Source organism: Schistocerca cancellata, chromosome 9 (genome assembly GCF_023864275.1).
Source record: "Schistocerca cancellata isolate TAMUIC-IGC-003103 chromosome 9, iqSchCanc2.1, whole genome shotgun sequence".
NCBI lineage: Eukaryota > Metazoa > Arthropoda > Insecta > Orthoptera > Acrididae > Schistocerca > Schistocerca cancellata.
Window position 1 is genome coordinate 142,819,340 of NC_064634.1, and position 14,020 is coordinate 142,833,359.

At 43.3% G+C, this 14,020-nt stretch overlaps 1 protein-coding gene across 2 annotated transcripts in view; it reads right to left on the minus strand.

Moving 5' to 3' along the window:
- Positions 1 to 14,020, minus strand: part of LOC126100596 (protein MMS22-like) — a 152,720-nt gene that overhangs the window by 79,052 nt on the left and 59,648 nt on the right. For both annotated transcript variants that reach the window (XM_049911223.1, XM_049911224.1), the window contains one exon: positions 5,032 to 5,258. In XM_049911223.1, coding sequence (XP_049767180.1) covers positions 5,032 to 5,258 — 227 coding nt within the window. The remainder of the gene's footprint in view (positions 1 to 5,031; positions 5,259 to 14,020) is intronic.

A 14,020-nucleotide genomic window follows, 5' to 3' on the forward strand; every position in this document is an offset into this window, starting at 1 on the left:
CGCTGGGTCACCTGCTGCCTCCGATTGAGCACCTGTGCTAGTGCTTTCCATGGCATCGGAGGGACCGGCGAGATCAAGGTCCTCAGCGGACACCAGAATATCCACCTCGTCCTCAGATGCAGAGCTTGTAGGAAGCGGTGGGATGGGTGCCACCGCAATGTCGTTAGCCTTGGGAACTTTCTTCTTCTTCTGTTTCTCTCGCTGTGCCTTTGGTGGGTCAGGCTGGGAGGGCTTCACTGGGTCAGTCTCAGGGACAGACGACCACCGTGTGTCTCTACGACCAGGGACCGGTGGTTGTTTGCCACTTGCGACTGTCGGCTTTTGTACCGGTCGGAACTTGCGGAGGGAGGTCCCCAAGGGACCCCTTCCTGGCGAGAGGAGTCGAAGAAGTCTTATGCTTCTCCGGCTGGGAAGGGGGAACTGACGTCCCCGATGGTTGGGAGGGGGGGGGGGGGGGGGTGTTGCTCCTGAAGTAGATGGAGCACGAGCAACAGGGAGTTCAGTGTCCCCCACCATCAAGGGGGCAGGTGTGGTCCTTCGACTCTGTGAGCTGACTGGAGCTGATGGAACTGTAGCAGGAGTGACAGTTGCGGCATAAGAAGATGTCATACGCACTGGATGAAGCCGATCATATTTGCACTTCGCCTCAGTGTACGTCAGTCGGTCCAGGGTCTTGATTTCCATGATTTTCCGTTCCTTCTGCAGAATCGGACAGTCCGGCTAGCAAGGCGGATGGTGCTCTCCACAGTTCATACAGATGGGAGGCGGGGCACAGGGAGTATCAGGATGGGAGGGTCGACCACAATCACGGCATACGAGGCCGGAAGCACAGCGTGAAGACATATGGCCGAACTTCCAACACTTGAAGCACCGCATCGGGGGAGGGATATATGGCTTGACATCACAACGGTACACCATCACCTTGACCTTCTCAGGTAATGTGTCACCCTCGTAGGCCAAGTGGCAATTTGATGATCCCTCGGACCCCGGTGGACGCGCCGAACGAAATGGACACCTCGTCGCTCCAAGTTGGTGCGCAGCTCGTCATCAGACTGTAAAAGGAGATACCTGTGGAAGATAATGCCCTGGACCATATTCAAACTTTTATGGGGCATGATAGTAACGGAGACATCCCCCAGCTTATTACAAACGAGCAAGGCTTGTGATTGGGCAGAAGATGCCGTTTTTATCGACACCGATCCGGACCGCATTTTCAACAAGCCCTCCACCTCCCCAAACTTGTCCTCTAAATGCTCTACAAAGAACTGAGGTTTCATGGATGTAAAGGATTCCCCATCAGCTCTGGTACAGACAAGATACCTGGGCGAATACGTCTCACTTTCATTCAATGCCTTTTGTTCCTCCCATGGTGTGGCGAGGGAGAAGAACGATTTGGGGTCATAAACGTTACCTTTAAAATGGGCCCTCGAACGCTTAGAGACTGCTGGTGGATGGCCACCAGCAAGAGAAGATGTGCCACGCTTCATTGCGTGTCATCCACCCTGATGCCACCTACTCCGACCAAGGGCCCTCCCCACGGGCGCCACCCAGCCACAGCAAAGGCCACCTGGCAGGATGGCCATTGCCGGGAGTCCCGATGCCCCAGGGAGATGGGCATCTACTCCTTGGCATACGTGGGGAGATAACAGCGCAGGCATCAGTAGAGCGATCCCTGTGTTGTCAGGGGGCTACAACCAACAGGGTACATGGCGGCCCCACCACAAGGGACTGGCTACCGTGCTGGATGTTAGGTGACACGTGGTCCATGGTCGCAGTCAGTGCAGAAAGTGGCCTGCACATTGCTCGGCAGAAAGTGCACGCAGGAGCATATCCATGCCCAAGAGATGTAGAGCGGGCAGGACTGCAACGCAACGACGAATAAGCTGGCGCAAGTTCTCAATGCAAGATGGACACAATGCACCAAGTAAGGCGCCCTTCCCCAATCGGCTCGCTCTTCGGAAAAATTTTGAGATATGGAGGTCAAACCCAACAGGGGACCATCACATAAGGCCGAAACGTTTGAGACTCCTTTTAGTCACCTCTTACGACAGGCAGGAATACCGCGGGCCTATTCTTACCCCCGAACCCGCAGGGGGGACCAACTGTAAAAGAATTTCTATTATCGTAATGTATAAAAGTTGGTGGGTAGGAAAAATTAATTTGCGGTGTGAATGTAAAATGACCCACACCATTACAATTTACCCTATATATTGATACATGGAACACAAACTTTTTGACTCAGTTCTTCATGTTCACTATTCACACTTTTAATAGCAGACATAATATTACCGAACTGTACTGCTGCTTTGTGACTAGTTACCCATAGAAGTTCATTTTAATTGTAATTTATACTTTCAATTTTATTAACAAGAACACCACTTGCTCACAAACTGATTGATAGAGAAAATGTCACCCTATCATGTAGAAGTCAAAACAACAGAAATTTAGGTCACACATACCTAATTATATGTTTATAATTTAACTGGATAGATAACAAATCCAATCATCAAGCAGCGGCAGGAGAACACAAATATAAAAAAAAGTATTACTTATGCAAGCATTTGGAGCCAGTGGCGCCTTCTTCTGGCAGAAGGGTTGAAGGGAGAGGAGGGATGAAGGGAAAGGAACTGGAGAGGTTTAGGAAAGGATGTATAGTTCGGAAGTCATCCAGAACCCTAGGTCAGGGGTGACTTAACAGACAAGATGAGAAGGAAAGATTAATTATATAACATCAGCTTTTATGAACTGCACAGGAGGGAACTCTCCCTGCAATATATCATATGTTCTCATAACCACCCTGGTCTCAACCTCTGATAGTCATCTAGCCCCTTCCGTGATCCAATTCCAGCACTACACAGCCCTCTATTCCACCAATACACCCAGTCTTTCCCTTATCTTTTTGCTATCCCCACTCACCTCTCCCCACCTCCACCTAACCTCCCAACTGCACCTAGCTGCCCTACCCTCTCTCCACCTCATCCCTGCACGCTCTCCAGAAGTACTTCACTGTCCCCTACCCCTTCCCTGCTATTCCTTCCCCTCGCCACCTCAGCCTCCTCCTTACCCCCACCCCCAGTTGCCTCTCCCATCAAACACTGATGCTGCCACTTACAGTAGGCATCAGCTGCCAGAGACTGTAGTCATGTGTGTGCAAGTTGCATTTGCAGGTGTGTGTGTGTGTGTGTGTGTGTGTGTGTGTGTGTGTGTGTGTTTTTGACAAAGGGCTTGTTGGCCGTAAGCTTATTTTCTGACACACTTTTTGTTGCGCCCATCTGCAACTCATCATCTCCACCATACGGTGAGTAACAACTACCATTTTCATAATATTGTTATATTTAATAAAGACATTTACATATGATGAAAGCACATCCTGAAGCTAGACAAGGAACAACATCAAGGTGAATGGAATACGAACCCAACATTTTATTGCAACATGTTCTTACAGTCTGTGTTTTTATAACTCTGCTTAGTCAAAAATTTGTGTATGTTTTTTGGTCACGTATTCAGCCTTTGTACCATTGTTTTCACTACCTGGTTTTTCTTTTTTCCTTTGCATTTATGGGAGAAATGTAGGAGCTTAAAAGCTTGATTCTGATTCCTTTTTACATTGAAAAATATGTAAAAATCTGCCAACCAGTTGCATAGATTTTCTATAGAAATATATATAGAAGTCAGTCTCCTCACACCACACCGGTGTTACTTATGTTTTAATGTTTGACTTTTTGAAGAACATTATGTCTTATATTTTAATGTATGACTTGAGCAACTCAGCTCTTATATCACTGTACATCTTTGACGATACGTTCTTCATGTAATCACCTTACCTTCTGATGAAGTCACCCTTAGAGGTGACGAAACCGGGTCAACGTATATAGAAAATCTATGCAACCGGTTGGCAGATTTTTACATATTTTTCAAATTTGTGTATACGGTTGCTGCAAACACCAGCCATGTTCAAAGTTGTACACCTTTTTACATTGCTCCCAAGGTTAGTGTAATTTTGATTTGGGTAAAAGCAGACATTCCAAGCAACCTAAGGATGAAAGAAAGGAAGTTTACAGTTTCGTCATTGTAGAGGCCAGCAGAGATGGAGCAAAAGCTTGACATAGATAAGAATGGTACAGGAACCATGTCACTACCACTTTGAAGAAATTGTTTCAGAATTTGTGTGAAGTGGTGCAGAAAATCTATAGAAATGTATGACAATCTAAGCCTAACTAATCTAAACTATGAGTTGAGTGTCATAATCACTGAGTTTTTTTATTCAGTAACATATTGTGAGCTTTTATTTTTGGCTTTCATTTTTAGATTTCATATAGAAATAACTCTAATGAATTCCATATTGCACACTAAATGGAACAATTGAAGACATCCCTTACAACATAATTAATAGCTATTAACTGGTACACCAAACGGAAAATTTTTGAGTTCTAAATACTTATAGATTGTTTTAGTGGGAAATTCCATCAAGTAAATTTTAATATATATTGCTTACTTGTAGTTATAGTGTACTCTCTTTTACTTTACTTACCTGTATGTCTTTACCAACTTGTTTAGGAAAAGGGCCGTAATGCACATGGACTTTAAAACAGAATTCAAATCTGTAAATCATTTATAATCCTTTCTTTTCTCTCAACTGTCTTCAAATTTTGACATTTGTCAACACAAAGATAAAAATGTAAATCTATTGGGGAAGGAAATGACTAATGATAAAATGATGGTAGAAAAAAAAGTACACAATAAATATTTTTTTCAAAGTGCTATTAAAAAAGGACAAAAAAACTAGTGGGGAATTCAATGCAAACATTTTAGTATACATGCTTTTGAAATAGCTATTTTTTTTCAACTGTCATTTGTTTTAATTTAACTGTTTTATTATCAGTGGAAAACTTCAATGTTGCCACAAAACTTTCTACTGATGATGAAATCTTAAAAAATATGTCACGTAAGTGAAAAATCCTTCAGTTATTTAATAGTCAATAGCAGAAAATGATACCTTTCCACCTTCTTGAAATGTTGCTTTCAACTGACCTCACAACAGCCATTGTCTCTGGAGAAGATCCTGGCACATAGAAAGTTGAATTGAGTCTACGTTGGAAGTATTCCCACAACAGGAGTAATGGATTATTGCATGCTTCCCACATTGACAAGAGCTTCCTTAGCAATGAAAGAACAACTCGAAGCTGCACCTCACTCATAGAATCCATTGACAGAATGGATTTAAGTGTAGTGTTGAGCTGATCATGGCAACTGTGAACCTGATAGTAACAAAAACAGAAATAAAATACTGAAAAGATCAAATGACATAATGCAACAGTAACGCTATTTACTTGTTACCCACACAGAAAGGATTTAAATCTTCTGACCAACCAATTGAATTTAGGTTCCTCTGAATCACTTTATGAGAACTGCTGCACTAGTATTAGTCTTAGTCATAGAAAAGGGGAATTTTGTTAAAAATTCAGTAAAGGCGCAGTTGGGTGACGAAGTCTGGGGCTGCTGGCAATGTGTGGTAATAATTGGCAGGGAGCAGGCCAGGCAGAGTAAACATGGCACGGAGCTGCAGCAGCATATTGCACATATGATTTGTTTGGAATGAAGCAACAGCGAGACAGGGAACTGCAGCGTTGCTTTAAGTTATTGTGATGTATGAGGCGAGGCAGTAGGCCAGAGCCGGGAGAAGCAATGTGTAAGTGGCTGATGTATGGGAATTTACGCCTGCCATAGTTTCTGTCTCTCTCTGACACTACGTCAGAAGCAAGGGGAAAAGCAGTACAAATAGTCAGCCACTTTTAGCTTGAGGGGGTGTGCCAGGTCAGACGAGAGAGGGGTCGGACCTGTGCTGGTCTACGCTTAGAGGGGCCAGTCTGGCAGCGATGTTGTTAATATTCTGTGTAACCTGTACTTTGTTTCCATGTACTCGTTCGGGCTATATTCAGCCTCCGAGGACACAACACCAGGGCAGGACGGAACGGCAGCCAGGTACTTGGAGATTGCATGGTCTGCCTGAAGCAGGGCAGTGATAGCGGTCTGCAGCATGTCCAGGACGGGCCATGGTTGCTTCACACCAGGCGTACCGGGGTCCGGGCGAGGTGTACGCTGCGGGAGGCGCAGCAGTGCTGGAGCAGTGCCGGGTGTTGCCATCCAGCAAGCACCACTAGCAGCAAGTTGCGGCACAGCATCCACGTGAGCGCGGGTTCGAGTTCGGTCCTGTCCTGGGAGCAGCGGCGGCCCGAGGGCCACGGATGACCATTACATCCACCTTCGTTCCATGGTCGGACAGAGCAGGCCAAATGGGGTGGAGGGCAACAGGGACTAGGGACTGTAAAAGTCAACAGAATCGCGGGCAGCTACGCTGCGCAAGACGCGTCACCTCGGCGAGCAGTGACCTGGGGTGACTCCCAGCTGAGCGGCCTTGATGACGGAGCAGTGGCGTCAGCATGCCAGGAGTTGCTGAGCCGGCTGGACTCGTGGAACAGTGCTGCGGGCGAAACGTCAACACTATGCTGCACCCATCGTAGTACTGTTAATTATGTGAATAAAAGAATACTTCCGAATACTGCTGTATCACTCTGCACTGCTGCTTGACACTACTGAACTTACTCGACCTCCTGACGAAATACGGGTGGTGGGTCCTGACTTCAGCTCGGCCATCTGGAGTCCTGGGTTCAACCATCGACACCCCGCAACAGAATATAACTGTGGCCACTCTAGGTTGGTAGCACTGAGTTATTGTACCACGTTCAGTGACTTGATGATGACTGTGTATGGAAGAGTAGAAATTAGGAAAAAAAGGATTGGTTTGGAAAACATATGAATGATCAATAGCAACTTTGAAAAAAAATTAAAGAGAATTACACAGCTGTTTAATTTCAACAGACAATGGTATTTTGAGGTTAAACTCATTAGTTCATATCAACTCTCAGGGCAAGGAAATTGGATAAGTAGGTGAAGACAGCAAAGATATGATTAAATATGATGCATACCACACCAAATATCAGCTCTTCTACAAGCAAAACTGAAGTACCCAATAAGGAAAGTGTTGCAATAGTTTCATCAAATGTATACATACTTCAGAGTTAAAATCCTGATTTGGAAGAACCCATTTCATTGATTACTGGGGTTGGCACACCCTGTTAAATGCTGAGAATGACAATATACAGAATTTCTTTGAATGATCACTATCAGTACCAGTTGAACTAGAATAAAATCAATCATGCTCTCAAAAAGGAAATTTCAAGCAAATGTTGTTGGTGTAAAGTGCTACTTAATCAGACGAAAACTTATGGATGCCTGATTAGGTACTTTAAAAGAAACTTAAAATATGCCACACAAAAATATATAGTAGTATGTAAAGTGTCACTCTATGACCGCTTTTAAAGTGCTGTTGAAGAGTGTAGATATATATGTTACACGCTAACATAATTGGCCATCAGACACAGTACACAAATTTTGTCATTAATCCTTATATAATTGAAGATAGAAACACACACACACACACACACACACACACACAACAACAACAACAACAACAACAACATGTTGTCGGATTAATGCACAGTAACAACAACAGCGACAATGACAACAACACAATTTTACAATCATAGATGTATATGTTTAATATATTTACAGACCCTGAAAACTTTGTTTGCTATTTATCTTAATTACAGTGAAATGATCCAAGACATGAAAAACTCTAAGCACACTGATAGAGTCGGTGAAAAATCCATCAATAAAATTATATTTACAGTCAATTATAAACAAATCTCTTTTCTTGTGTGAAAGTGGCAATAAATGAGAACATTTAATTACCTTCTAGTAGAATACCTTACGTGATAAAAATCTTGTTAGTGATACCATTTTCATCTAGACAAACTTGCATGGTCAATTTGGTGTATTATATAGCCCGTATTGTTTAAATTTGTAAAATAATTGCAAACATGTGCAAGAAGGGTTTGGGTCATTAAGAATTTGATCATTAGAGATGGAGCACAAGACCGGGTTGGAGAAGGAAATCAGCCATGCTCTTTTCAAAGGAACTGTCCCAGGAATTTCGTTAAGCTACTTAGGAAAATCACAGAAAGATTATGCCTGGAAGTGGATTTGAACACCTATCCTCCAAAATGTAAGTCCGGTGTCTTACCACTACATTACCTCACTTGGTCTCATTGATTTAATGAGGGGATTGAATGCTCAGGTGCATGCTGGGGTAGCAACTATATAAGAGATATGTGGAAGCTAACAGTACCAACCATTGCCAGAAGTATAATGGAGACGAACCTGTTAAATCTGTGTAACAATCACTTCAATGCACTGAAGGAGTGACATCTAGGTTTCCTAACTACAATGTGAACACAAAGGTCTTTCAGGAAAGCTAAATATTTCTGTGCAAACACCCCCCCCCCCCCAAAAAAAAAAAAAAAAGACAGCCAGTGTTTTAGGCACCCTAGTGTGTTCTACTGCTTGTTCGTAAAGCTCAAAATAAGTTTCCCACTTAAAAGGAATGGCCACGTTGCATAATGAAGCAAATTATCGATTTTCAGATATCTGTGTACGGTACTGACTGATGTGGAACTGTGTAAAATAGGGTACTTGACTGGAGTGACAGACCGGCAAAATAAAGTAACATCTGAAACTTCCTGGCTGATTACAACTGTGTGCTGGACCGAGACTCGAACTCGAGACCTTTGCCTTTCGCAGACAAGTGCTCTACCAACTGAGCTACCCAAGCACGACTCACACCCCACCCTCACAGCTTTACTTCTGCCAGTACCTCGTCTCAGAAGTAAAGCTGTGAGGACGGGGCATGAGTCGTGCTTGGGTAGCTCAGTTGGTAGAGCACTTGCCCGTGAAAGGCAAAGGTCCCGAGTTCAAGTCTCGGTCCGGCACACAGTTTTAATCTGCCAGGAAGTTTCATATCAGCGCACACTCCGCTGCAGAGTGAAAATATCATTCTGGAAACATCCCCCAGGCTGTGGCTAAGCCATGTCTCCGCAATATCCTTTCTTTCAGGAGTGCTAGTTCTGCTAGGTTCGCAGTAGAGCTTCTGTAAAGTTTGGAAGGTAGGAGATGAGGTACTGGCAGAAGTAAAGCTGTGAGGACGGGGCATGAGTCGTGCTTGGGTAGCTCAGCTGGTAGAGCACTTGCCCACGAAAGGCAAAGGTCCCGAGTTCGAGTCTCGGTCCGGCACACAGTTTTAATCTGCCAGGAAGTTTCATATCAGCGCACACTCCGCTGCAGAGTGAAAATTTCATTCTAAAGTAACATCCTCTGCACATACTAAAGATTATAGTGGGATGGAAGGGGTGAAACACATATCACCATATATCAGGGATGGACAATATGTGGTTTGTAAGCTGTGTGTAGCTCTTTTCTCAGCCTATAGTTGAAGGCGCATAAGAAAGTAGCTGCGTAACACAATCTGCACAGAAAGATGGAGAATACTTTGCGGCGCCACCAGTGTACTCTCCGTCTCTGCCCCATGCTTTGTGTTCTAACTGTTGCCTGCCCTGGCGACTGGCAACACTGGGGTGAGCATTACACCGGGCCACTGACTCTCAATAGTAGAGTTTATATGCTTGGAAAACTATCACTGTGATTTCTTAATGTAATAGTTGTTGTGTTTGCTTTACGCCACCCAGAATGAAAACAACAATGGCTAAGTAATCTCACTACACTGAAATATTCTGAAAATCAACACTAAATGTTCAACACACACTTCAAATTGGATGCTGCAGGCAGAGTGCTGCTGCTGGCTGGAGCATCATGGGGTATTCTGCTCCTTGCCTCTGTGCATCACCCCAACACCTTCCTTCTTATGTGCACATCACTATAACTCAGCTCTTGTCAACTTAACAATGCTGTGCACGAGCAACCTTTTTGTTGTCTTCCACACTGTACATGGAATATATTTCTAATACCAACACATTATGGAGACAGTTCTACAATTTGCCAACTATATCTGTTCAAATCCCAAAACACAATGATAATTCAAATCCTTCATAGAAGACATGAATAATGCAAGCTTCTTGAGCTACCTTGGCATTGTTTGTCGAAATAACTATCAGTAGGCAATGTTCTGGGCAGACTTTTTGAATTACTGGATTGAATAAAAAAATTTCTCTGAGGCTTCTTCGCACTTCACTTGAATGTAGGGGTGAGAAGAATGATTTATTACATGACACTGTGCATGCTGTAATTAGTTTAATTACATCTTTGCAGCCCCTATGGGAGTAGTACATAGGGGGGTTAGATACAGTGGAACAGAATTAAAGGATCACATTTTAGAAAACCCATCCCACTGTGATGTAGGGGTTTAAAATTTGGCTCAACAGTGCCAACAACCTTTCTCTGTAATGGCGAAAAACTAAGGAGTTCTGAGCATCATCCACAGGCTTGACGATGCTTCTAAGAGCAACATGCCGGAACATGCAAAAAATGCCAGATGTCAGAAGTTGATGTGATGTGTAAGATGGGTTAATGATGCTATATTTATACCAAATGTCACAACAATTCTGTTCAATGCCACCAAGGAACTATCCCACGATGGGAAGGTCTTCAAAGCCCCTCGTTCCCCCATTTCAGCCCTTCTTTTGATGCCTCTGCAAAGGAGGTCAGAGCTGCTACACACGATGTTGAAATCATGCTGTTTTCGTATCAGTGGCCTTGGGGAGCATTTCAGACAGGCTGCTGCTGAAAATTGACATTAGAAGGCCTAGGTGGGGAGAGGCGTGCCAGGCAAGTGGGGCATTAATGAAGCCACTTCCTCTCTTGGGTCTCTGATTACCACACATTTATCAGTCGAAAATGGCAGATTGCAAAGTAATAATCAACACGATGATGTTCTCGACAATCTTTGACACAGCCGAAAACACTGGAGGTTTCAATCATTCTCTATAGACACTGGAGTGCGGCAGCCCTATTGAATATGATCCCGCCCCTTTGGAGTGCAGCGTGACCACAACTTTTGCTCTCATGTACAGGCTGGAACCACTGGGCACTATTCAGAACCATTCGACCAAATCTGAACATATCCAAAGCAGCAAAGGGTGTGTGTGCTTTTTCAGCCTCCTGTTTTGTGCTCTCCTGTGCCATGTCATGATCACAGGGGGGGTGCGAAATTGACAAAAAATATGAATTAAATGGCAAAGCTGCCCCCCCCCCCCCTCCCGTCATTTCAGCTACACCCCTGGTGGCACCTGCCCACCTTAACAGAGAATTTTAAAAATGTGGCTTTACACAGACAACCTGCAAAGTAGTCTTAGGCACCTGCAGGCCTCTTGACACCCCTCTAAATTCAGTTGCTTGCCTGCAAGCATCTAGAACTATTTTGCAGGCTCTCTATGTGAAGCCACGTTAAAAATTCTTGAGAAAGGTGGGTGGGTGCCACTGAAGGTTTTGTTACACTGGGGCATTTTAGAGGGACCCTTTGGCATTTTATTCGAGCAAGTGTCAATTCTTCACCCCCACAGTCATGCCACAGGAGGATATTGCAGCCCCTTGAGTCTGTCGAGAAGGGTTGAATCGCCAAGGTGTCAGCTGTTTCAAAGGTTGAAAAGACCATCATCCTGTTACTCACTGCACTGTGAACTATCATTTTTGACTGTGAAATGTGAGGGCATCAATGCCCCTAGGAAAGGGTTGATCTAATTGACACCCCTTATACCCCCCCCCCCCCCCCAAAAAAAAAAAAAAACACGCAACACATTTTTGTGTCAGTTCTGAGCTCTTGCGTACAGCACTGAGAGTGGCGGTATGTGTAGCATATTTTCCCCAGCTACTCATAAGAAAAACATGTAATTTCAAAGGTGGGTTTCACGGTTCAATTTCCATCACAGAGGCATCAAAAGCAGGGCTGAAATGTGAGCAAGAGGGGCTGTGATGACCTTCCCATCGTGTGAAACATCCACTATGGCATTGGGCAGAATTCTGGTACAATTTGGTGCCAATGTGCCCACAGTAACGTTTTTTCCTTAAGTGTCAACATCTTGCTGTTTGAAGTGTTATGGAGCCCAAAGATGACATTCCAGGGCCCCATGCTTTTACACCATTACAAAGGAAGGTTGTAGGCACCTTTGAGCTAAATTTTAAGCTTCTGCATCACAATGGTAGGCAATCATGGGGTTTTGAAAAAGTGATCCATTAATTATGTTGTACATTGCAGTATGTTCCTAGATCCTTCACATAGTTCTGGTTCTTGAAACGTAATAAGTAGGCTTTTGTGGGATAGTTATGTCATCTTCAAGTATCTGCCTATTCAAGTGTTTCATTATCACCATGACACTTTCTCACGAGTTAAATGAACCTGTGAACATACATGCTGTCCTCCTTTGTGTATGTGAAATGTCTCCTGCTAGTCCTATTGGGTATTCGTCTTTCACACCTGAACAATATTTTAGGTTGGGTTTCATGAATGTTCTGAAGCAGTTTCCTTTGTACACTAAATTTTTCCAGTATCTTACTAGCGACCTGAAGTCTGTTACTTGCTTCTTTGACTATGACAGAGCCTTGTGAACATTCAGTTTCATACCACTACAAACTGTATTAGTAGACTGGTTGCAACTGTCACACTGATATTGAAGTCACAGACAACAATGTTTTTCTTTTCTTTTTTTTTTCTTTTTCTTTTTTCATTTTGGAGAAATAAAGGGTAGATTTAGTGACCTGAAGACACTTAAACCTTCATAATAATTCCTGGAAAGTCAGTCAGCTGTTGATGTTGTGAAGGGATGGCTGTCAAATTACATCAAAAGGATTCAGCAGCTGAAGACTTGGAGCCACTGGAACTGCAAGTGAAAGAAGATTTGGAACAAACTTTAGTTCAAATGCTGAACTCTGGAAGAAGGTTCCAGAAGAAAAATACCACCTAATGAAAGATTTTGCCAAGAGATCTCATTTTTGGGACCACTTGTGTGTGCGCTCAACACTAAGGTTCATTGAATCTAAATTTTGATCTGAGCTAGCTGAAGAACATTTTAATGAACTTAATGAGATCTGCCCTTGCAAGTTGTCAGCCGGACTCTAAACAGCTCACAGCAAAATATAACACTCAAAACAGCACAGAACAAAAGTAACTTTCTTGGTCCTGATTTGTAATGAAACAGTGTTCAGTGATGTTAGTTTTAAGATAAAAAATCAATGTGTCTTTATTTTTGAAATAAATATGTTCCTTCATTAGTTTTAACTGTTAGTCCAAACAACTTAGTTCTCTTCCATAAGTTTGCACCTCCTAAAGGTAGTGTTAGTGGACACCTCTGCCTATATTGTACTATGAGTATAAGGGATTGTATCATCATCATCTCTACAGCTGAACAATTTCATCAATATAGCCCAAAGATGATCATGATGTACTGTGGCTGGCAATCTGTTTCCCTTTTTGCACCTACAAAGTGCTCCACATTGAGTTAGGAATTTCTCCATAAAAAAATGTTGGTCCTCTATGATTCATACGCAAATATGCAATCCAATAGAAATTGCATCACAGGGATATGCTGAGCAGATTTGCATGCCTTGCTCAATACTGCACTCAACATGTACTGGTCTCAGCAGTAGAGTGATTCCAAAAATGTACTGTGAAGAACTGGAAATATGTTACCAGATCAGACTAATCATGCATCTTTATGTAAGTAAAGGATGAGCAGTATCAGTATCACTGCTGCCAAAAGAAATTCATCTGGGATTATTATGAGCAAGAGGTAGAGCAAGCTTCAAGACGATCTGTGAAGTTCTGAGAAGGTCTGAGAAGGTATTAATTATACGATAATGGGTCCATAGGACATCCAACAGGATGGATATACTGAGATGACACAGAACCAACCAGACATGGCGATTTGCTTATGCTCAAAGTCATAGAATCATCAGCCCCGCCTTCCACAACAAAAATTCTTGCATTCTTTAGACTAAAGCCGTGACTGATTTGCATCAGGAACACTCAGGAGCAATTAAGGGTCTGAAGGGGCCAGAAAACCTCTGAAGCCACTTAGAACAATTTGTTAAATGTCAGTGACATCATTCCACACAC